This window comes from Thalassophryne amazonica, chromosome 4, assembly GCF_902500255.1.
Source record: "Thalassophryne amazonica chromosome 4, fThaAma1.1, whole genome shotgun sequence".
NCBI lineage: Eukaryota > Metazoa > Chordata > Actinopteri > Batrachoidiformes > Batrachoididae > Thalassophryne > Thalassophryne amazonica.
In genome coordinates, this window is record NC_047106.1 from 136,563,175 (window position 1) to 136,585,352 (window position 22,178).

Consider the following 22,178-nt stretch of genomic DNA (forward strand, 5'->3'; position numbering starts at 1 on the left):
CTCTTTTCAACCTAGACGTGTGGTGCCGTGACAGGTCAATCATCTACGGTGGCACCTGGGGTGTCCAATCAGATTTCAGGGGGTCCAGTGACACCCTGGCCTCCCCCTCTAGCTCCACCCATGCCAGGAAGTGTTCAACATTTCCTGTTTCACTGTTGACTCAAAATTTTGCACTTCCTGTTTCAGTTTCAATTTGCCACTAAATTCCCACAAGCTCCAACAAGATCTCGTCTATTACCAAACCAGGAAGTGTTCAACATTTGACTTTTTTTTATTTAATGAGACAATCAAAAAGTTACACAGAAACCTTACAGAGGATTAAATACAACAGCAAAAAACAACATAACAAAGAACAGGTTATTTAAAAAAAAAAAAAAACAGATCGAAACTAGGGGGAATTATTTAAAACAAAATCCAAAGTGAAACACATTTGACATTTCCTGTTTCACTGTGGACTCAAAAATTGGCACTTCCTGTTTCAGTCTCAACTTGTCATTGAATTCCCGCGAGATCCCACGAGATCTCGTCTATTGTCAATCCAGGAAGTGTCTATCCAGGAAGTGTTCAACATTTGACATTTCCTGTTTCACAGTGGGCTCAAAATTTGGCACTTCCTGTTTCAGTGTGAACTTGTCACTGAATTCCCACGAGATCTTCTCTATTGTCGATCCAGGATGTGTTCAACAATTGACATATCCTGTTTCACTGTGGACTCAAAATTTGGCATTTTCTGTTGGGACACAGTGTACCATGAGTGAGCTTTGTGTCGCTGCACGTTGCTTCCCTCGTATCAAATACTACAGGGGCTATGAGTGATTCCTTCTAATGCATTCACTGTAATGTAATTTTAGGAGCTAAAAATATGACCATATGCTGCTTCCTTCACTAGTAAGAGATTAAAATTGTAGTTACCTAAATAATATTGACTTTTATTTGGTTGTTGGAATTTTATTATTGTATTAACTGCCATGAGGGTCAACATAGGGGACAAGACCCTGTCAAGGGATTCCAGAATCATTTGTGAGAAAACATTTGTTTTGATGCTGTTTTTTCCAATTGCTGTACTAATTTGCTGAAACGTTCAGACAATTTAACATTTTTACACTGTAAACATGATTTATATGAAATTATTTTTAACTTTTTTTGGTTAAACTGTTGTTATTGGAGTGACACACATTTCCTTTCTGTTGTCTCTCACAGACCGACAATACAAGCCTCCAGGTCAGCCTCTTTAACCCAGTCAAATCTGTTTATCTTTAGCATCAACAACACAATCACGGCATTTCTGTCTCAACAGTGTCAAAGCACCAGATGATGAGACTCCACCTCCTCTTCCACCAAAGGTAATCAATGAGCAGAAGAAGATTAGATTACACAGAACTTTATTAATCCCTTGGAAAGACTCCCTCAGGGAAGTTGAGGTTGCAGCAGCACACAGGGTAAGAAGCACACAGAGTATGAAAAGTAAAAGTTAAAAAAAAAACACACACACACACAAACGTTACTGTCATCATCATCAGTACCAGTGGTCTTGAACTGGGAACATTTTGTTTTTGAAGCAAGTGTGCTTCACAATCAATGGCAGACATTTTCAAATATACTGTATATGAAAAATGATTACAGACCCGTATGTGGCTGAGAGTTTAAATGACTTTCTGAACCCAGTGCCTACCTGTCTGTCAGGTATTGTTGAAATCCAATGCTCTGTTGCTGTGTGTTGTGAATTTTGAAATATCCTGCTAAATATATAATATCCGACAAAGAAATACCTGACAAAGAAACAAGTTTGATCAAAACAAGATGGGAGTTGGACCTTATGGCCCCTTCACACATAGCGCAAAGTTTGGATAGCATTTGGACGAAAACGGCAAAACAATTCAAAATTAGCGCATGAAACATCGTGCCGATGGGGAGGCGTGCACAAACCTGGTGTGAGAGTTCATGCATGCGCCAGTGTCCGTTGAGCAGGAACAGTGCCAAGTGCACCACATGGCGCTGCTTATGTGAGAGAAATAAAAACCAGCTGGTATGTGTGGAACCACATCGTGCCGCTTATGTGGAATAATAAAAGAAAAAAAAAAACACACCAGCCAGGATGCGAACTCATGCCTTTCAAAAGCTCTGATTCCCAGTCTGAGACTTTACCACTGAGCTACTCTTTGAAAGCTGCTGGAAGCTGCCTCATATCAGGAAGGACATGGAAGTATTACAAAAAAAATATTAAAAAATTTAAAATCCCACACCATAGAAAAATGATCAAATATGATCTGTCTGTTCTTCTGGTGATGAGCCATGGTCACAGACATACAGTCATGAAATGACATGAATGAGAAGCAGTATGCTCTGATCATGTCCGCATCTACTGGTCAGGTGTGTCCAGTCGGCCGCGAGTGTGTTCTGCCCAGTACGCATGCCTTGTGGACACCGTGCCACAGCACAGACACTGCATCATGTGGAACAGAGCTCACGTGGGTGACGTGACGGTCAGATTGCCCGCTGCGTGTTCTAAATTGACGGTCCATTTCAACCTGGGGGGCTGTCAGTGTCCGCTCCGTGCGCGCACTCGCTTGCTGCAGTTTGTCGCTATTTGTCGCTATATGTCGCTATATGTTTTTATTTATGTCCACGTAAATATAGCAATCAGACACACGTGCCTCACAGTGGACAGTTGTTTGTCCATGACTGTCCAAACACAGTAGGTATTGTGTAGCTGGAATGTCCAGAATGACAGATCACCACAGCTGTTTCTGTCGGAAGCCACGCCTCCCGTAAGTGGAGCGCACACACGTATGTGTCAGTGTGTGTTTGCTAAGTCACACTCATGGGGAACTTGGACAAATTTCACATCAGTATGACAGTGACTGTCTGCAGTCTGTTATCATGCCAAGAGTGCGAGTGGCCACGCATTTTCTAAGTGCCATGCGAGCGGTGTTAGGTGTTTGTGCGTGTCACCTGGAATTTGGCCGACACCTGCCGCAAGAGGGTGCGATGGGTTCGCACAGAGTACACTTTGTCTTTCAGGCGCTTGTGTGCGCAAATATTTGCAGGAACAGGTGTACGAGGCGTTGGAGGCAGGAACGACATTACACGGTTTGCACACGATTCCTGTGTCATGCACACTAAGTGTGTACTTCATCCAAACTGCCATACTGTTTGTATTTCTTTGTAATTAATGTAAATAAAGTCCGAAACATATTCAGTGGCAGCTTTACCATTAGAGAGCCTCGTCCACAACCACCACAAAAGACTCCAAGCTGTCAGTGATGTTAAAGGGGCAACACACAGTATTAAGAACAGGGGGATGTAAACTTTTGATCAGGTTCCTTTGGGTAGTTCTCTTGTCATTTTGATTTAAAAGGAGGAAACACGGTTGTTTGACAATAAATGGCTTCACCCAGCAACTAACCATGAGTGAAAAAAAGTTTTTGTGTTGTCATTCATATTCTCTTAAAAATGGCCAAAAAAGCAAAAATTCTGACACAGTATGTAAACTTTTGAGCACAACTGTATATGTGTGTATACATTTCTTATTTTTATAGTATAAGGTGTGGGTATTGATAAGCTTTTCTTCTGCCTTCACCCTTTCGGTCACACGGGTTTGTTGCTGAGGTGTTTGTTATGAGTTTTTGTTATTGTTGATTTGTGTGCCGAATAAATTCGTTCATTCATTCAAGGACAGAGGAAAGTCCCGCGCAGTTAAATTTTTAACCAGAAAAATGTGTCCTGTCATGAATTTGATGAACACAAATGGAGCCATTAAAAGTATAAGGGGGTCATAAATGACGCCACTCCATCATTATAGTTGCAAAAATAGCTCGGCTGCTTTACGGTTACTGGATACTGGATGGGAGATTGGTTTTTGGGAGAAAAACAATGACAGAAGTTCAAAGTATGTTCTATCAGTGCTGGATTCTCTGAATCATACCTTCAAATCAAATCTGGGAGCATGAGCTGGTGCCACGCCTCGCCTCATCCACAACTCCAACAAAATGACTTGTATCCTGTATAGTGTGGGCGCGCCCCTTAGTCTTCTGCAGCCACTGGTCAGTGGTCACTATAACTTTAATTCACGTCTACACTACAGGAACAATGTGATGGTGGACACAAGAAAAATTCCATAAGAATGCATCAGGGAACTTAAAGTACACAAAAACTTCCAATGTTTCCATGTATGCAGCCCAAAGGTCAAACCAGCTCAGAGGAAAGCGTGACGAGTGAAGATGATCGGGTGAGGAAACCGTGTTCTCTGAACACCCCCTCCCCTGTCATCAGGACCTACAGCGGAACACACGTCCGACCTCCACCTCAGCCACCTTCATCACGACACTCAGGTTTGCAAAATCGACCTTTTATTTAGTTTATTTGATATATTATAATAATTATTAATATATTAAAATATAGCATCTCGTGACAGCGTTGTCACAGTCAGCGACACAGGACTATGACATAGGTGGGAGTGGGAGTTCTGCACCCAGTGGGAGTTCTGCACCTCCAAATATACAGTTTATCCATTTGTGTTGTGTGTTTGTGTCTTTCAGACCCTTTGTCCTTCCCTGTCCAGATGAACGACAACCTGGCAGATATTGTGCCTCCTGAACTGCCTCCTAAAGTCTCACGCAGAAGAAGACCACCCTCAAAGGTACAACAGTAGTAATAGATAGATAGTAGTAATAGATAATAGTAGTTAAGGAAGTACACTGTTTAGGATAACTGACTTCAAGGGAAAAAATGTTTATTACTTTCTTTTCTTGAGATTTATTTGTTTCAGTCACAGTACTGTGCTATAAACTTGTCTGTTAACCACCTATGTATACAGTACATCCAGAAAGTATTCACACGCTGCACTTTTTCCACATTTTTTGTTACAGCCTTATTCCAAAATGGATACAACTATTTTTTTTCTTCAAATGTCTGCACACAATACCCCATAATGACGATGTGAAACAAATATCTAAAACTTGATATTTTTGATATTTTTGAAAATGTATTACAAATAAAAAACTAAGAAATCACATGCCTACTAAAACCTACCGTCCCTGGTTCTCAAGACTAGGCACCTAAGTGGCTCTACTCTTCTTCTTTTTTTAGATATTTAGTATACACTAGTAGAGTTCTACCTTAGATTTGGAATGTATAATAGAAGATATACCTTACTGAATTTTCAGCACATAAATATTCACAACCTTTCCTATGAAACTCTAAATTGAGCTCAGGTGCATCCTGTTTCCACTGATCATCCTTGAGATGTTTCTACAGCTTAATTAGAGTCCACCTGGGGTAAATTCAGTTGATTGGACATGATCTGGGGAGGCACACACCTGTCTACATATAAGGTCCCACAGTTGATGGTGCATGTCAGAGCACAAACCAAGCATGAAGTCAAAGGAATTGTCTGTAGACCTCCGAGACAGGATTGTCTTGAATCTGGGGAAGAAACATTTCTGCTGCTTTGAATGTCCCAATGAGCACAGTGGCCTCCATCATCCATATATGGAAGACGTTCTGATCCACCAAGACTCTTTCTAGAGCTGGCCGCCTGTCTATACTGAGGAAACGGGGGAGAAGGACCTTAGTCAGGGAGGTGTCCAAGAACCCGATGGTCACTCTGTCAGAGCTCCAGCTTTCCTCTGTGGAAAGAGTAGAACCTTGCAGAAGAACAGCCATCTCTGCAGCAATACACCAGTCCTACCTGTATGGCGAGTGGCCAGACAGAAGCCACTCCTTTGTAAAAGTTACAAGGCAGCCCACCTGGAGTTTGAAAAAAAGGCACCTGAAAGACACTCAGACCATGAGAAACAAAATTCTCTGGTCTGATGAGACAAAGATTGAATTCTTTGGGGTGAATGCCAGGCGTCATGTTTGGAGGAAACCAGGCACCATCCCTACAGTGAAGCGTGGTGGTGGCAGCATCATGTTGTGGGGATGTTTTTCAGCAGCAGGAGCTGGGACGAGTCAGGATTGAAGGAAGGATGAATGCAGAAATGTACAGAGACATCCTGGATGAAAACCTGCTCCAGAGCGCTCTTGACCTAAGACCGGGGCGACTGTTCATCTGTCTGTGGGACAGTGACCCTAAGCACACAGCCAAGATATCAAAGGAGTGGCTTCAGAATAACTCTGTGAATGTCCTTGAGTGGTCCAGTCAGAGCCCAGACCTGAATCTGATTGAACATCTCTGAAGAGATCTGAAAGTGGCTGATGGATCTTGAGAGGTGCTGCAAAGAGGAATGGGCAAACTGCCCAAAGATAGGTGCACCAAGCTTATGGCATCATATTCAAGAAGACTGGAGGCTACAACTGCTGTCAAAGGTCCATCAACAAAGTGTTGAGCAAAGGGTGTGAATACGTATGTACAGGTAATGCCTTAGTTTTTAAAAATAAATTAGCAAAAATTTCAAAAAACATTTTTTGTGTTGTCATTAAGGGGTTTTGTGAGTAGTAGTTTGAGAGGAAATTGAGTTTACTCTAATTTGGAATAAGGCTGTAACATAACAAAATGCGGAAAAAGTCGAAGCGCTGTGAATACTTTCTGGAAGTACCATATGAGTGGGTCACAGTTTCGACCACTTTAGCGGAAAAATGATTGACTCCAGCAATAATTAAATTCAACGAGTAGTAATCAACGTGCAGCCAGAACTCCTGCTGCACACCAAACCAATATAATAGAGCCTGAGCTCAGGTCAAACGTGTCACAAGGGCCAGGAGGACGAAGGAAACAATTTTACTGCATGCGGCTAAAAGAATAAAAATGTTGTTCGCTGAGGATGATGGAGTAAAAGAAGCCACCTGCTTTTTCATTTCTTTTGGTTGCTGCACATTCTCTCCTCCTTCATAATTACAGGTTTGCATTCTTGTTTTCAGGTTGCTGCTGAGAGTGTTAACCCCGTCATGAAAAAACCTTCAGTAAGTTTCTCCGTCTAACACTGCTGACTGTAGGAGGTTATTCAAGAAATTGTAGGATCACACCCCCCATGTTTTGTATTTAGTGTGTGTGTGTGTGTGTGTGTGTGTGTGTGTGTGTGTGTGTGTGTGTGTGTGTGTGTGTGTGTGTGTGTGTGTGTGCATGCAGTTTCTCCCTGTACTTTGAGATGGAGTTGATGACATAGGGAGAAGGCTTGATTAGTTCAACGTTAAGTTAACGTGACTTTTTGTTAAAGACTTTTTGGTGCGGTTGAAGAGTTTGCATGAAGGCTTTGCTCAGTGTGGCATAGTGTGTGGGTGTGGTGTGGTGTGAAGGCTTGACTGATATGTGCAAATTCCTTGGGACCGAGTCTTGATAAGGATTTAACAGCTTCACAGATGAAAACAAAAGGGAAACAGACAAACAGAAAATTAAGAACTGATGCGCTGTGAATCATGACCAAACAGGTGCATGATTCCTGACAGATGACAGCTGTGTGACACAATAAGTGATGGCATACATAGGAAGGGGAAACCAGATGGATGCACAACGGAGACACCAGAACAAAGCTCACATAGGGGACAACCAAACAGGTGCAAAAAACTAAAGCAATAGAAAGAAAAAGTAACCATCAAAACTCACTGGGGGGAATCACACAATCCAAACCATGAAACATTTTAATGGCTCACTTGAACATTGCACTTGACCCATACTAATGGTAAAATTACTGATTGAAAAGCATGAGAAATATAGGCTTTCGAAATGGTGCTATGAGACTGGTCCTGTGTCATGTAGACTTCAGACAGTAGGGAACTAGCACACATTTGGGAAGTGTTTGTTTTTATTTTGCACAAATAATATGCTAAATCTCCCAGCCTTATTTGTTAAATCAAATAACAAAGACAAGGGTGTGTGTTAAACTTTGACGAAGGTGTTATAATTGCCCAGTTAGTTTGACATTGTGAGCTCTATGGATTTGTTTAACTTGCATGTTTTAACTACATTCTTAACAGGATTGCACAAAAAGTGCTGAACCAATTTAAATGAAGCTTGCTAAACAGCTATACCTGGTGTCACTTCATTAACTTTGTTTTCTGGTACAGATTATGGGACTCTTGTAGGACTTTTGGGACTTGTAGACCATCACCTCCCCATCACCTCGGGGAGGTGATGGTCTAGTGGTTAAGGTGTTGGGCTTGAGTCCAGAAGATCATGGGTTCAAATCCCCACCTGACTGGAAAATCACTAAGGGCCCTTGGGCAAGGCCTTTAATCCCCTATTGCTCCCGGTTTGTAGTGAGCGCCTTGTATGGCAGCACCCTGACATCGGGGTGAATGTGAGGCATTATTGTAAAGCGGTTGAGTGTCTGATACAGATGGAAAAGCGCTATATAAGTGCAGTCCACTTACCATTTACTTTTGAAGGTTTTCTGTTCAGCTCCTGGATCCTTTGTTTTATCGACTGTCTTTTCTAAAACACACCTATAATTGTGCCTGCATTTAAAGAGTTAAATTTAATTTTTCTGTCGTGACTTTCCAGGTCTGCTTTAAGAAGATCTTCCATGGTTGTCCTCTTAAAATAAACTGTTCTACAAGCTGGGAAAACCCAACTACCAAAGGTTGTATCATGCATACATACATCTTCAACTGCTTAAGGACGTATCATCACATAGTAAACTCCCTGCTCATTTTAGCAAACTAATTTATCTCACTAAGGGCCCCGTCACACAGCAAGAATGAGCAGGAATCAAGTCAAATCAACCGCGCAGTCCATGTGCATGCCCATGAATGCAGTCCAAATGTAGTGTGAACACAGTACTAATACCTAGACTTCTGTCAGATGGCAGTAAGAATAAGAAGAATGCACATCGACTGCTGTACGGGTGTGGTTCGAGTGCCTCCTGAGACCTGGGTGGAAAGCAAGAAAGGGGAGGGGTCGGGCAGAGCAAGTGCTGTGATCTGCTACCTTTTGAAGACCTGCCATGTCTCACTGGTGGAATTTGAATGACATCCAGCCCATGAACTGATTACATATAAACCAGGGTCCCCTGACTATCGCATCACTGTAGTGCATGTGATGGCATGTGATCACATTATTACAGTCATCAGATCATCAATGTGCACATCCACAGCCGTTATAACCAGTAATAGCCACCAGTCTGCGGTGCATTGCAAAACACCCATGATCAGGGGACCCTTGCTTACATACATCAGTCCATTTATTGGATAAAATACAAAACCCAGAGGAGGGATAATGCAGGTCCTGACATTAAAGCATCACACACATGCATACTCTCTCTCTTACTCTCCAGGTCATCAACTGTTCAGCAGACAGCGGGACACTCTGCTGTCCAGACAGGCTCATGCACGAATAGCAAAGCCATCAGATGATATGAGCTCACACATGTGCAGTGGGGTGATCACATGATATAAGCTCATGTACAAGCTGCGGAGCCATCAGATGATATGAGCTCATGCACGACCTGTGGAGCCATAAGATGATACAGCCTCACCCTTTTCCCGTCTCCAGGATATTATGTCCATGAGATGACCACACTGTAGTTCACGTGTGTGTCCTGCCAATCAATTCATGCGTCACATGATGTATTGTCTGGACTTGGTGATCACATGTTATGTGCCCTGACGCGCAGTAGGGTGTCCCGCTGCCCAGCTGGGTGGCATGCATTGCACCGCTGGACAGTGCATCATATCGTATATATTTTGTGGTGGACCAGACATGTGCCATCAGCACTTGGCTGATGTTACCATCTTATGGCATTCCCAGGACGACAGGGATTTTATCACAGGCTGCTGTCTGATTGTTGTTCGCCTTGCTCTGTGAGATGAATCTGGAGCCATTCCAAAGGTGATTTTCTATTTTATTTATATTGTAATGGCTTGGCAATACAGTTGGAACACCATTCCTCCTAAAGGGTTTGATGCTGTATATGTCATAATATGTGCATTACAGCTGTGACATGAACATTTGGCTGTGCTGTGGCCCACTGCACCTCTGAAACGCATTGACTCACCACGGGGCAGCAGCGAGGCGTGGTGCATCTGCTTGTGGTGTTGCATGATGATCATACTATTTCACATACATTATCTAACCCATGGGAGGGAATGACAATGTATCTGTAATAGAAGGTTTATTATGGATATGACACCCTGTTTATGCTCCGCAGCTCTGAGACGCATTGACTCGCAGTGACACATGGTGTTTTCAGTTTGATTGCGCAGTGTTCACATGTAGTTCACAAGATGAATGCGTGCCACAGACATTGCACCTACCAATATTTCCTTTGTGCACTACAAACGGGATCCAGTGGAGGTGTACATACTGCTCATCTGTGGCACAATTCAGACATGCCGCCAGGATTTGATGTGCCTGACCACGGCGACTGTCTCTCGAGCGCGATCAGACTGTTCTGAATGCTGTTTTGATGCAGTGAGAATATTATGAATGCAGTCAGACTGCGGTCAGAGTGCACTTCAGCCGCTGTCCAAGCTTTATCCACCTTGACTGCACCTTGAATGTTTTGAACATGTGCTAAACATTCAGGCTGACCACAGACATTTGCCAGACTGTTTGGAGTGCATACAGAATGCTGTTGGAGGTTTTCAATTGCGCCTCAACTTTGTCCGAATGGAGGTCAAATTTTCATTTGAACGGCATTCAGGCTCATTCAGCATCTAGTGTAATGGGGGTATAACTAGACTCTGTTTCACTGTCCCTCAGACAATTACCTGATCCTTGGGGCCGAGGAGGGAATCTACACCCTTAACCTCAATGGATTTGAAGCCACAATGGAGCTGGTACGTCCTTTATTTGATTTTACTGAAGTGACTGTTTGGAACCAAGTTCTGCATTACAAGAGCAATGAAATACACTTTAAATCCTAATCCAGGGGTGCCCAAGTTTGGTCCTCGAGATCTACCTTCCTGATAGTCTTAGTTGTCTCCCTGTTCCAACACACCTGAATCCAATGAAAGACTCGTTAGCAGGCTCTTAATGAGCCTTTCATTGGATTCAGGTGTGTTGGAGCAGGGAGACAACTAAGACTATCAGGAAGGTAGATCTCGAGGACCAAACTTGGGCATCTCTCTCCTAATCCAGCTATAATTTCACATATACATAGTGACAAATTTGCATATTTTAAAACAAGATACAACAACCACAAGCTCTCCTTCAGAGACCGAAAACATTCACATGACACCGTCCTTTCAAAATACATCTGGGACTTGAAAGACAGCAGCACTGACTATGAAATCAATGGCATATCAACAAAGTAAGTGCATACAATGGCAATTATATCCACTGTAATCTATGCCTGTCTGAGAAACTGTTCATCATGACCACCTGCAAGGTCTCCCGCTGGAACAAGAAATCTAACCTGGTCAAGTTTTACACAGCATCGAAATGGATAAAAACATCCTTTTAAACAATCAAACATCACTCAAAGCAACCAGTCAGAGAAAACCTTATTCCAACTGGCCTGACTGAAATTTCTTAATTCATTTTTCTATACACGCTTATTCCAGTTAAGGGTCATGTAATTGTAAATATGTTAAAAATACATGGATGACACAAGAAAGTGAAAACACTTATTTCCATTGTGGTCCATTGAAAAATCAAATGACAAAATAGAAGTAATAGTAATAATAATACTGATGGTAATAATTATAATAATATGATAATAATAATAGTGTGTATATGATAACAGTAACCTAAACAATTTACCAATACATTAAGACAGTAAATTAACATTAAAAATAATGTAATTAACAGGAAATAAAAGGGTTGACTTCTTCAAAAAATTATTTTGAGTCATAAGGTTCTAAAAACATTCAGGACTCCCACGCCATTCCAACTCCTTATAGAACCTTTGCACAATTTATTACCACCCTTGAAAAATATCAACTACCTATTTTATAAACACTACCCAATCTAGAGCCCATGGATCCCCACGGACAACACACTAGTTTATTAAATAATTGTGTCCGTGTGGTTATAAACTTGTTGATTTTGATCTCGTTGATGTCTGGTGAATCTTGCAGGTTTCTGAAAATCTGGTCTAGTTCTCGAAAAAATCATGTTGAATGTCTTCTGTTTTTGATAGTGATGTTTTACTTGATCCTTCCTTCCCATTGTGATGCAATACTAATAATAATAATAATAAAGTTTTAAAAATATATATTTGGTTAAATGTCACAACAAGAGAACAAGAGAACTTTGGTAGTGACACAGAGCCTCAAATGCATCATTTGGATTGTGACAAAGTTATTCAAAGAGACACCGGGACTCTTATGAAAGGATGAGTAAATGAATAGGTGTTTTCTTTGTCTTTCAGCTCAGTCCGGGGAAGTGTACGTGGGTCTACGTCATTAATAATGTTCTCATGTCTGTATCAGGTAAAGTATTGATTTCTCAATAGGAATCGAAGAAGTTTAGAAAAAGTTTAGTTATTTCAGCGATATTTAGTGTGTAGAATACTGTGAAGGGCTGTTCAAAAGTGATTAATGTGTTTTCGTTAACACTTCATAGGACTTTCACAATAAAAGCATGCAACTACAAAAACTTTAAAACTCATACACACATTTTGAATATAGCGACAGCAGATACTGTATTAATGCTTTAGCTGATCTGAATCATGCCAGTGTTATTCCCACCGAGGACGTAAAGGTTCTGGCCTCATTTGTTTATCTGTCTGTCTGTTTAGCAAACTATTTTAAAAAGACAAGTGGATTGTATTGAGGTTTGGTGAACAAGTAAACCTTCATTCAAGGAATACTGATCTGAATACTGATGTACATTACTCTATGAATAATTGGAGCGCCCCCTACCTATGCTTTTATGTGTTGCATGTGAAACTTTTACAATCTATCAGCAGTTTTAGAAAAATATAGTTGTTGCTGCTGCTATAAGGTGTATTTATGTAAGATATTTATTTGTTGTCACTATCATCATATCATAGAAAATAGACAAACTGACAGCAGAGATTATAATATTGCAAGAAAAATGTCATATTAATTTCAAGAAAAGCTCATAGTCTCCTCACAAAAATGTAAAAATAATAAAATTGTGTTGAAACAACAAAAATGCATTATGAGATGAATAGTTACAAATAATGTAAAGCTATATAATACACTGTTATATATGCTATATGATTTTTTATAACTAAAATACAGTTTTTAGTAATATTTTAACAATAAGGGCCTGATTTACTAACAGTTTGTGTGTTAAAACAGCATAACTTTCACAACCCAAAAAAACAAAAAAAAAAAACAAAAAGAAAAGAAAAATCAAAATGTGCATTCTAATTTCCTAACAGAGCTCACTGAGGATTAGGTCTTTCAAATGTACACAATTGTGTTTATTGTTCATTTAAGGCATTTGCCTTCATGAATATGTAATTTGTGGATTCATCTGTTTCAGTAATTGAGATGCTGCTGCCTCCTCTACTCAAAAAAAAAAAAAAATCTTTCATTGTAAATGTCACAGGCATATGAAAAGTGTTAAGGTTTACTTCATGCTTGTTTCATTAGCAATAAATGTGTAACAGGTTGAAACAGAGATTGTTTTCAATGCCTGTAGAACAGCATCTCCACCCACCTGGTGGAGCTCAGGTCTCTGGAGCTTTCCCTGCCCTCAGCAGCTTCATACCCTTTACAGTCTCACCAAGATTTATTTGGTGGATCAGAATTGACTGGAGAGTCAGCCACAAGAACCCCGGTACTGGAGGTATCCAACAACCCAGAAGCAGGATCAGCCTTAAGCAGCTGCTTAAGTTATCTGGGCCAGCATGACAGTACAGCAGTCAGAGGCATCTGCCAGGACGGAACCTTACTCTGCCATAACTGTAGTGGGACAAGCTGTAGGCTGTGAAGAACTTAGTGCTTTGATTCCTCTGTAAGCAGGTTGCGGGTCACTTGACCACACATGGTGAGTCACTTGATCACAGGTTCCTCTAGAAAATGCCTCCTTAGCCACTCTCAGGACCATTGCAGTCCACTTCCTCAGCTCCCCGTGCAGTGTAAAATCTCCATCACACATTGCCTTCACACATGCAACACCTCCTCCTCATCTGGACACTGGTGACTCCAACACAATCCTCAGCAACTTTCAAGGTGTGTTTGCAGAAGATCCCCCCACAAATCCTTTTGGATCACCTGTTTTATTCATGTTTGCAAATCCTCCAGCCAGACTGCAATTCCTCAGAAACCACTTTATCTTGATGTTTAGCCAGATTTATTCTTTGGAACTCTGTGAGACTTCAACTGAATCCTCAGTGAAGCCACAAGTCTGTGAACAGAAAAGAAGCACTGGTACAATCTTCATGGAAGTTAAAACTGTAAAAATTATTTATTATATTGTAGTTCCTCTGCATATTATTTCATGACCAAATGTTCAGATTAGTGGTGCAAAAATAGAACAGCTGGAACAGCTGTTCCACCAATGGAACAGCGGTGACAACAGCACACCTGCACTGAGCTTTACAAAGACATTTTTATGCTTTTTTCTCCTTTATTTACAATTCTGAGCTGAGCCGCTCCACATCTGCTCGTTAAAAACAGCTGATCCTCCGCAACGCATCAACAACTAACAGTATTTTCCACTGAAATGCACCTAAACTCTCTTTCTGAGGACCACATGATGTGAAAACGCAATAAAACTTTCTTACCTGTAAATCTGGTCATGTTTTCTGCATAAATAAATGTTGTCCATTCTTTGTGCTCAAATGCCAAAGCAGGGGCAAATCCAGATGAAATGGGGGCTTGGGGCAAGGATGTGAGCTCCCCCCCCCCCAACACCCCTAGATTAAAAGTCCAGTTTTGAAGCCTTTTTTTTTTTACTACAACTACTAATACTACTTATAATAATAATAATTTCGACAAGTAAACTGTTTAGAGAGAATTTAAATGTTAGAAAATGTTAGAAAGAATTTAATAGTTACATTTATAAACAATGTAGGTTAGAAATTGCAAGTTTTACTGTTTCAGTGCTGTCAACAGTTAAATATGAGGTCAAGAAGGAGGTCTTTATTTTACTTTTTATAAAACAAGTATTTATTTTCATTGAAGTCAAGAAAGGGTGACTATAAAGTCAAAACTGGTGACTGGTGCAAAAATAGAATTTTTGCACCAGTCACCAGTTTTTATGTTTTTTTTTTTTTTTTTCTGCATTTAATGCTTTGTCAATATGACTGTGTGAGTGTGTGTTTGTGTTATCCTTACGATGACCTCGGCTCTTTTTAAAATAGAATTTCAATCGTAACGTGATTTTTGTATTTGCAGGTAAATACAAGCAGCTTCACTCACATATGCTGAAGGAGCTGTATGAGCAGGCTCGGAAAGACCAGAGGATGGCAGCCCTGCCCACTCACAGATTATTACCCAGGTACGGGATCGGTGCACGCTCTCTGCGTCACAATACGTTCACCCCTCACCCTCCACAAAGGCTGTGTACAGCTTAATGAACAAACACCCATCACAAAGCTGGATGATGATTTAATGCCTTGTCGGCTTGCAGCACTGGGAGCAGGCTGCATTAGGGATGTCCTGATGACTCATGACGTGGAACTGAGCTCTGATGCAACAACGCACCATCAGATGAAACACACACACATTTCTAATACAAGCACACGTTCTGTCGGTTTATAAATCTGGCGTCTGCCTGTCTGAAGGCATTTTTGCATTCAGCTGCTGCATAGATCACGGTGCAAGCTTAACGCTGTTTATCTTGAGAGATTGTTCTCCACCAGGAGACACCAGTAGGCTGTTCCCCTGTCATCCCTCTCTGGTCAGCTAACTCTGCCAGCTCCCAATCCTAACTCAGCACATTAACGGTGAACATAGCAGTTGGACAGTAAACACAAGTGATTTCCAGGATAAATGTTGACAGTAGACAAGCAAAAACAAATAAACAAACAAATGCCAAAACACAAACTGTCACTCAAAGCAGCCACGCCTTTACTGTGTTAGGATAACTGGACTCAATATGATGATGATGTCTGAAAGACAACAAATATAATATTTAAATTTTATCACTGGATTTGAACTTACATGTATTTTAATCAAAGTAAAAGCCAACTTGCTTTTGATTTCCCACAAAACACTAACAGCACCTATGGCCAGTATTTACAGTCTTTTCCAAAAAGTAATAGAATATGGTCACTGCATTTTCTGTCTTTTTTTTATTATTATTTTATTTATTTATTTTTGCATTATGCATTCTAGCCATTGGGTGTTTTTGCTAGTAAATATAAAGAAGTAAACAAACAGTAATATATGCATGTGCTGGCTATAGAGAATATACACAGCAGAAGTGGGACAAAGTTCATCCCAAATCACTGTGGAGTCTCTGCATGGTCACAAACATGGGTGAATCTAGATTCAGATGAGGGGGGGCTCCCAGGAAACTTTAAAAATCTATAGGTAATCTGAGAGGCTACATAGTGAATCTGTTGTCATCGTTTTCATATAAAATACTGGAAACGGTGACTTCAGTCTAATGAGAGGAGCTCTGCACTGCAGTCATTCTGCATGACAATCAGGCTTTGTTTATGCAACACCTTTCATGTATTTTCTCACATCTTTGGTAAACGGCTGAAGTGGGAGTTGGGGTTGCCAGGCTCTCCGCTCCTCCACTAGACCAAATCAGCTGACTGTCATTTTGTGGAAATGATTTTAATCTACAGTCCTTTTCGTTTGGCTAGTCACAGCACATCACTGTGGACTGACCGCCTGTGGGGGAGTTTTTCCCCCTGGAAACGGCCTGATACATAACCACACTTTGGTGCATCTGCTTCCATGTGAAGTAGAAATCAGTCATAACTGCACATTCATATGTTTTCAGCTGTTAAACTGTAAGCTGCTAAATGCACAATACCGTATAGTTCACTTCAGCAGGAGTTAGGGTCTGCACTGATTAAACACTCATCCAAACTCAGCCACATTTGCTCTTCCAAATTAATTTGTTGTGCTTTTATTTTGTCTTCAGGAAGGGTACAGTTACATGTAAAATCCCTGATACCAAGGGCTGCAAGACCTGCTCAGTGGGTAAGGCAACATACTGTACATGCAGGCCGTGTAATTACATCTGTACACACACACACGTGCACACTCACACACAATATTTTTTAAAATTACTATGTTTTTCTTTAGAAAAATGAGGTTTTATTGGTCAGATGGTGCTGTAGGGATTTCATGCTGATGAAGTTTATTTTAAATGGTGCTTATTGCAGATTAGCTGTAACGTAGGTGAATGTCTAGCTGTCACTGTGCACCCACATTATAGAGACAAATGCACACAGTCAGTCAACAGTCAAACTCATTTCCATGTTTTGAAGCAGTAATCCATAAAGGTTATGATTTGCATGTGTCGTCCTGTGCAGCAGGTAACGTGCAGCGAGGATGCATATTCTTGTGCTGTGCTCTGGAGTCCAGTGTCGTGCTGTTTCAGTGGTATGAGCCCATGCACAAGTTCATGCTCATTAAGGTATACAACCATGATTATAAAAGAAACATATCTGTGCTCTTGTCTGTGGCATCAGCATAACCAGAGTGTAGCAGGTGTGCTGTGGGCGGTCTTTAAACTGGCTGGAGTACTCCTTAATCTGTGTAATCCCCATAAAATCATCCCTGAAAGCCATATGGTGTCCATGAATGGTGTCCACCTGGAGGTCTCTCACAGTTTCTGGAAAAATTTGATGCAGCAAAGCTCCAAATCGTTCAGACATTTATTCGCAATAAAAATCCGACGAGAGGGGTGGACCACTGCTCACACAAAACCTGCTCACAGGCAAATGACGCAACCGACAGGCGTGAAGAAACTCACGCATGCACACAAAGGTTCAAGCTTGGCTGATGCAATCACATGTGATTCAAATCCATATGGTTTTTGCAAAAAATAAAAAGGTCGGATACTTTTCTAACAGACCTCGTATAAGTCACACCAGAGTAAAACTTACAGGTGTCAGGACGGGCGGGAGCCCGTCACCAGGAGCGGTTGGACCCACAATACAGACTCCCAGACTTGGCTTAGGTGTAAGAGAAAACGTGGTCTTTATTTCAGGCAAAGGTTCAGTACACATGTGGTCAGTCAGCGTGGCAGAGGTACAAACAGGATCAGGCTGAGACGTAGTCACAAACAAGCAGGGTTCAGAGGCATGAGCAATACCAGACATCCGGGATAAGGCAAAAGGCATGGTCAAGGTAACAGAGCAAGGTTCCAAAACATGGCAAGGCAAAAAACAGGACTGTAATGGTTGCTGGAAAGTGTGCTAAGACAATCTGGCAGTGAGCTGTGAGTTTGTGGAGGCTTAAATAACAGGTGGAGTAAACGAAGTGCATGTATAGACTGATTGTGTTATGTGTCGGACGCAGCTCGGAGAACCGACCAGCGTTTGAAGGACCCAGTATGAAATAAGCAGAGCACGGTTCAAAGGCTAACTGAATTTAATACATAACAGTGATAATACAAAAAGGTGCGGTCTGGCGTGGTGCGCTCCCAGCAGCGCCAACGGTCCGGAGCCAGAAGCTGTTTCGGACCCAAGGACCCCGCCGACACCCCCCAGGTGGCCGCAACAACCGAGTCTGTGAAAGAAGGAACCATTATGTGAGTCCACACTCTACACACAGAACACTTAAAGGTGTACAAACAGCAAACACTTCCTGGCTTGATTGCTGATCAGCTTCCAACCTGCAGGCATGGAACATCCCGTTCACAAAACTCCACCGCAGTGGAAGCTGATACATGACTAACATACAGCTCAATACAATAAGGTGTGAGGGACACCACATTTACTGACTGTATAACTGTTAGTCACAAAATCCAACGTACCTCAGGAAGTGTGCTGACGAGCGTGAGACCTCACCCCCTCCTCTTTCACAGACTGTGCATCAAACCTGGACGTTTCTCAGCATCCGCTGCTGATGAGATGGCTCCCGAGACGACGATCTCACCCGTCTGGTCACAAGGTCGAGTCTCTGGCAAATACACACTGTGCACTCCAGTCTTAAATGCCAACATGCTCCAATCCATCCAGATGCACCTCAGCTGTGAGTCCTGACGAGTCGCAGGTGATCAGGGTGAGGTCCTGACAGCCTCAGCAACACAGCCACTCAGTCCCAAATGCACGCCACCTGGGAGGAAAACAAACAGACAAACAAACCGGCAGCCAGGCCCCCCCCAGCCATATAACAGTACCCCACCCTCACGGGAAGCCTCCCGGCGACCACACACACCTGGCCCAGGAGAAACACCCCCCTCCAGGGACCATGGCTGGAAACCGCGTCTGCGTTCGTCCTCCAACAGACTGGTTGAACTGGCTGCATCTTTGCCCTTGTTTGACAGTCTCAGCACAGGTGTGGCCAGGAGTTCCTACACCTGTGCTGTCAGCCTTTAACCAAACATGTGATTAGTCATAACACAAAACAACCAAAACACCCCCCCCCCCCGCCCCAGGGGACCGTCCCATCAAACCCCAGGGAAGGGGAGAAAAGAAAAACAACCCACATGTAAACTCACAAACAAAAATGCCAAAATACCCCCCCTCCCCCCCCCCCAAACGACACGCAGGGACCAACACCCCCCAGAGGGCCACCCGCCAGCTCCAGGAGTAATAACCACGGCCGAGGTCCCTCTGGGATCCACCGTCACCCACGGGGACTACCAGCGCCCCCCAGAGAACCACTGGTCAACCCCAGGAGACGCCTCCCCTCACGACCAATGGACCCAGCCCCGGCCGTCCACGGCTAGATGGACCCAACGCCTTTTCCCCCCCAGAGGACACCACAGTCAAACCCTGAGGGCGGAAACTGGGGGAGGGAAAACAAAAAAAAAACCCAAACCCCCCCCCCCCCCCCCCCTCCCCTCCCGGGTGCAGAGGCCACCTGGGAAACGCCCAGCACAACCTAACTGCACCCCTCCAGCAATGCCGACACTACGGCACACCCGGCTGGAGTCAGAGGAGAAGAGAGGGCACAACAAAAAACAAAGAGAAAAAACAACCCAAATACCACCCCATCACCCCCCAGGGGACCGCTCCATCTAACCCTGGGGATGTGAAACAAAAAGAAACAAAAGAAAAAAAAAACAGACCAACACACAGTTGTTTGGGTCCCCGTTTCTTTTTTTTTTGTTCTTGGTTAGCAAAGGCTACAGGGTCACACCCCCAGACAAATAGTGGACAACAAAAAAGAAAAGCCCACACAAAAACCAACTCAAAAAACACCCACACAAAATGAACTAACACAAAACAAATCAGTGAGTTATACCGTCAAGCTCAACCAAATGGAACACACCTGTTCCTACTCCAGAGCTTGACGGTACCGTGATTCAGTCACCACAAGGGGGAACCAGAGTGCTAAAAATGAAAAAACCCCTTGGGCGACAGAAAAAAACAAACGAGCTGCTTTTGTGTGCGCAGCTGAGTGCAACACACAACCAAAATGTGCTCAACTAAATAACGCCGGAGCTGATACAACAGACGCAGTAGTTACCTTTGTCCGGGGAAACGGGGCTACGACTGTAGCACAGGAAGCCCAGCGACCCGTGCTAACAGAGCTCCGCCGTGCGCGTGAACCCATTACAAACGCACTCTTGCAGCTCCCGTTTACACCTCTTATCCGGTCGGAGTGTGACGCGAAGCCGTCGCCAGTCACACTCCACCACGATCCACGGATGAGGCACAACACAGGAACACGGCTGCAAGAGAGCACAAATTAGTATCCAGTAATGGGTCTCAAACACGCACCTTCCGGGCGGAGAGCCCCGCAACTGATCCGGATAACCACTGAACGTATGCTGCCGCCTTCCCGGCGCGTTACCGTCTCTGCTACCGCTGGGTCCGTGATGTTTGGCCAGAGACTACTGTTATGTGTCGGACGCAGCTCGGAGAACCGACCAGCGTTTGAAGGACCCAGTATGAAATAAGCAGAGCACGGTTCAAAGGCTAACTGAATTTAATACATAACAGTGATAATATAATAACAAAAGGTGCGGCCTGGTGTGGTGCGCTCCCAGCAGCGCTAACGGTCCGGAGCCAGAAGCTGTTTCGGACCCAAGGACCCCGCCGACACCCCCCAGGTGGCCGCAACAACCGAGTCTGTGAAAGAAGGAACCATTATGTGAGTCCACACTCTACACACAGAACACTTAAAGGTGTACAAACAGCAAACACTTCCTGGCTTGATTGCTGATCAGCTTCCAACCTGCAGGCATGGAACATCCAGTTCACAAAACTCCACCGCAGTGGAAGCTGATACATGACTAACATACAGCTCAATACAATAAGGTGTGAGGGACACCACATTTACTGACTGTATAACTGTTAGTCACAAAATCCAACGTACCTCAGGAAGTGTGCTGACGAGCGTGAGACCTCACCCCCTCCTCTTTCACAGACTGTGCATCAAACCTGGACGTTTCTCAGCATCCGCTGCTGATGAGATGGCTCCCGAGACGACGATCTCACCCGTCTGGTCACAAGGTCGAGTCTCTGGCAAATACACACTGTGCACTCCAGTCTTAAATGCCAACATGCTCCAATCCATCCAGATGCACCTCAGCTGTGAGTCCTGACGAGTCGCAGGTGATCAGGGTGAGGTCCTGACAGCCTCAGCAACACAGCCACTCAGTCCCAAATGCACGCCACCTGGGAGGAAAACAAACAGACAAACAAACCGGCAGCCAGGCCCCCCCCAGCCATATAACAGATTGGGTAACAAGGTGCATGTGTGGAGGGAAGATTCTAGAAAGGGGGTGTGGCTAGTGGCCAAAGAGTAAGCACTGTGCAAGATAGTGAAGGAAGGGGAACAGAGTGGAGTGATGTAACAGAGAAAGACACATTAGCTGGCGGCAAGAGTGTGAGTGAATGGAAACACAAAGCAGACATAAACAAGATGGAAGACAAAGACATGGGGCAGGTGTAGTGAAGTGAAGTAACATAAATAACTGGGCATGAGACGAGAAGACTTGATGGGAGGTGCGGAGTGGAAACAAATGGCAAAAGCAGAACCGAGCTACAATGGGAATCATTGGGCAGAATACAATACAATGACAAACCAGGCATGAACATGAAAACTGAAAGAAGACAAAGATAAAACTAAGCTGGACTGAATAAGAAAACAGAGTGGTAAAACAAACCAAAAATAAAACAGACTAATGAAACCTGACACCAAAGCACAACAGATAATATAACAAATGAGAAGGACAAAATAAACAAATGGTAAACAATGGAAACACAAACTGGCTGAACAAAACAAGAACAAAACTG

The 22,178-nt window shown here is 43.0% G+C and overlaps 1 protein-coding gene across 1 annotated transcript in view; it reads left to right on the forward strand.

Moving 5' to 3' along the window:
- LOC117508815 (mitogen-activated protein kinase kinase kinase kinase 5-like) overlaps nt 1-22,178 on the forward strand; it is a 183,957-nt gene that overhangs the window by 117,487 nt on the left and 44,292 nt on the right. The window contains exons 17-27 of the mRNA XM_034168648.1: nt 1,201-1,221; nt 1,298-1,343; nt 4,178-4,331; nt 4,539-4,639; nt 6,862-6,903; nt 8,441-8,519; nt 10,640-10,716; nt 12,252-12,312; nt 15,196-15,298; nt 16,901-16,959; nt 17,295-17,398. Coding sequence (XP_034024539.1) covers nt 1,201-1,221; nt 1,298-1,343; nt 4,178-4,331; nt 4,539-4,639; nt 6,862-6,903; nt 8,441-8,519; nt 10,640-10,716; nt 12,252-12,312; nt 15,196-15,298; nt 16,901-16,959; nt 17,295-17,398 — 847 coding nt within the window. The remainder of the gene's footprint in view (nt 1-1,200; nt 1,222-1,297; nt 1,344-4,177; nt 4,332-4,538; nt 4,640-6,861; nt 6,904-8,440; nt 8,520-10,639; nt 10,717-12,251; nt 12,313-15,195; nt 15,299-16,900; nt 16,960-17,294; nt 17,399-22,178) is intronic.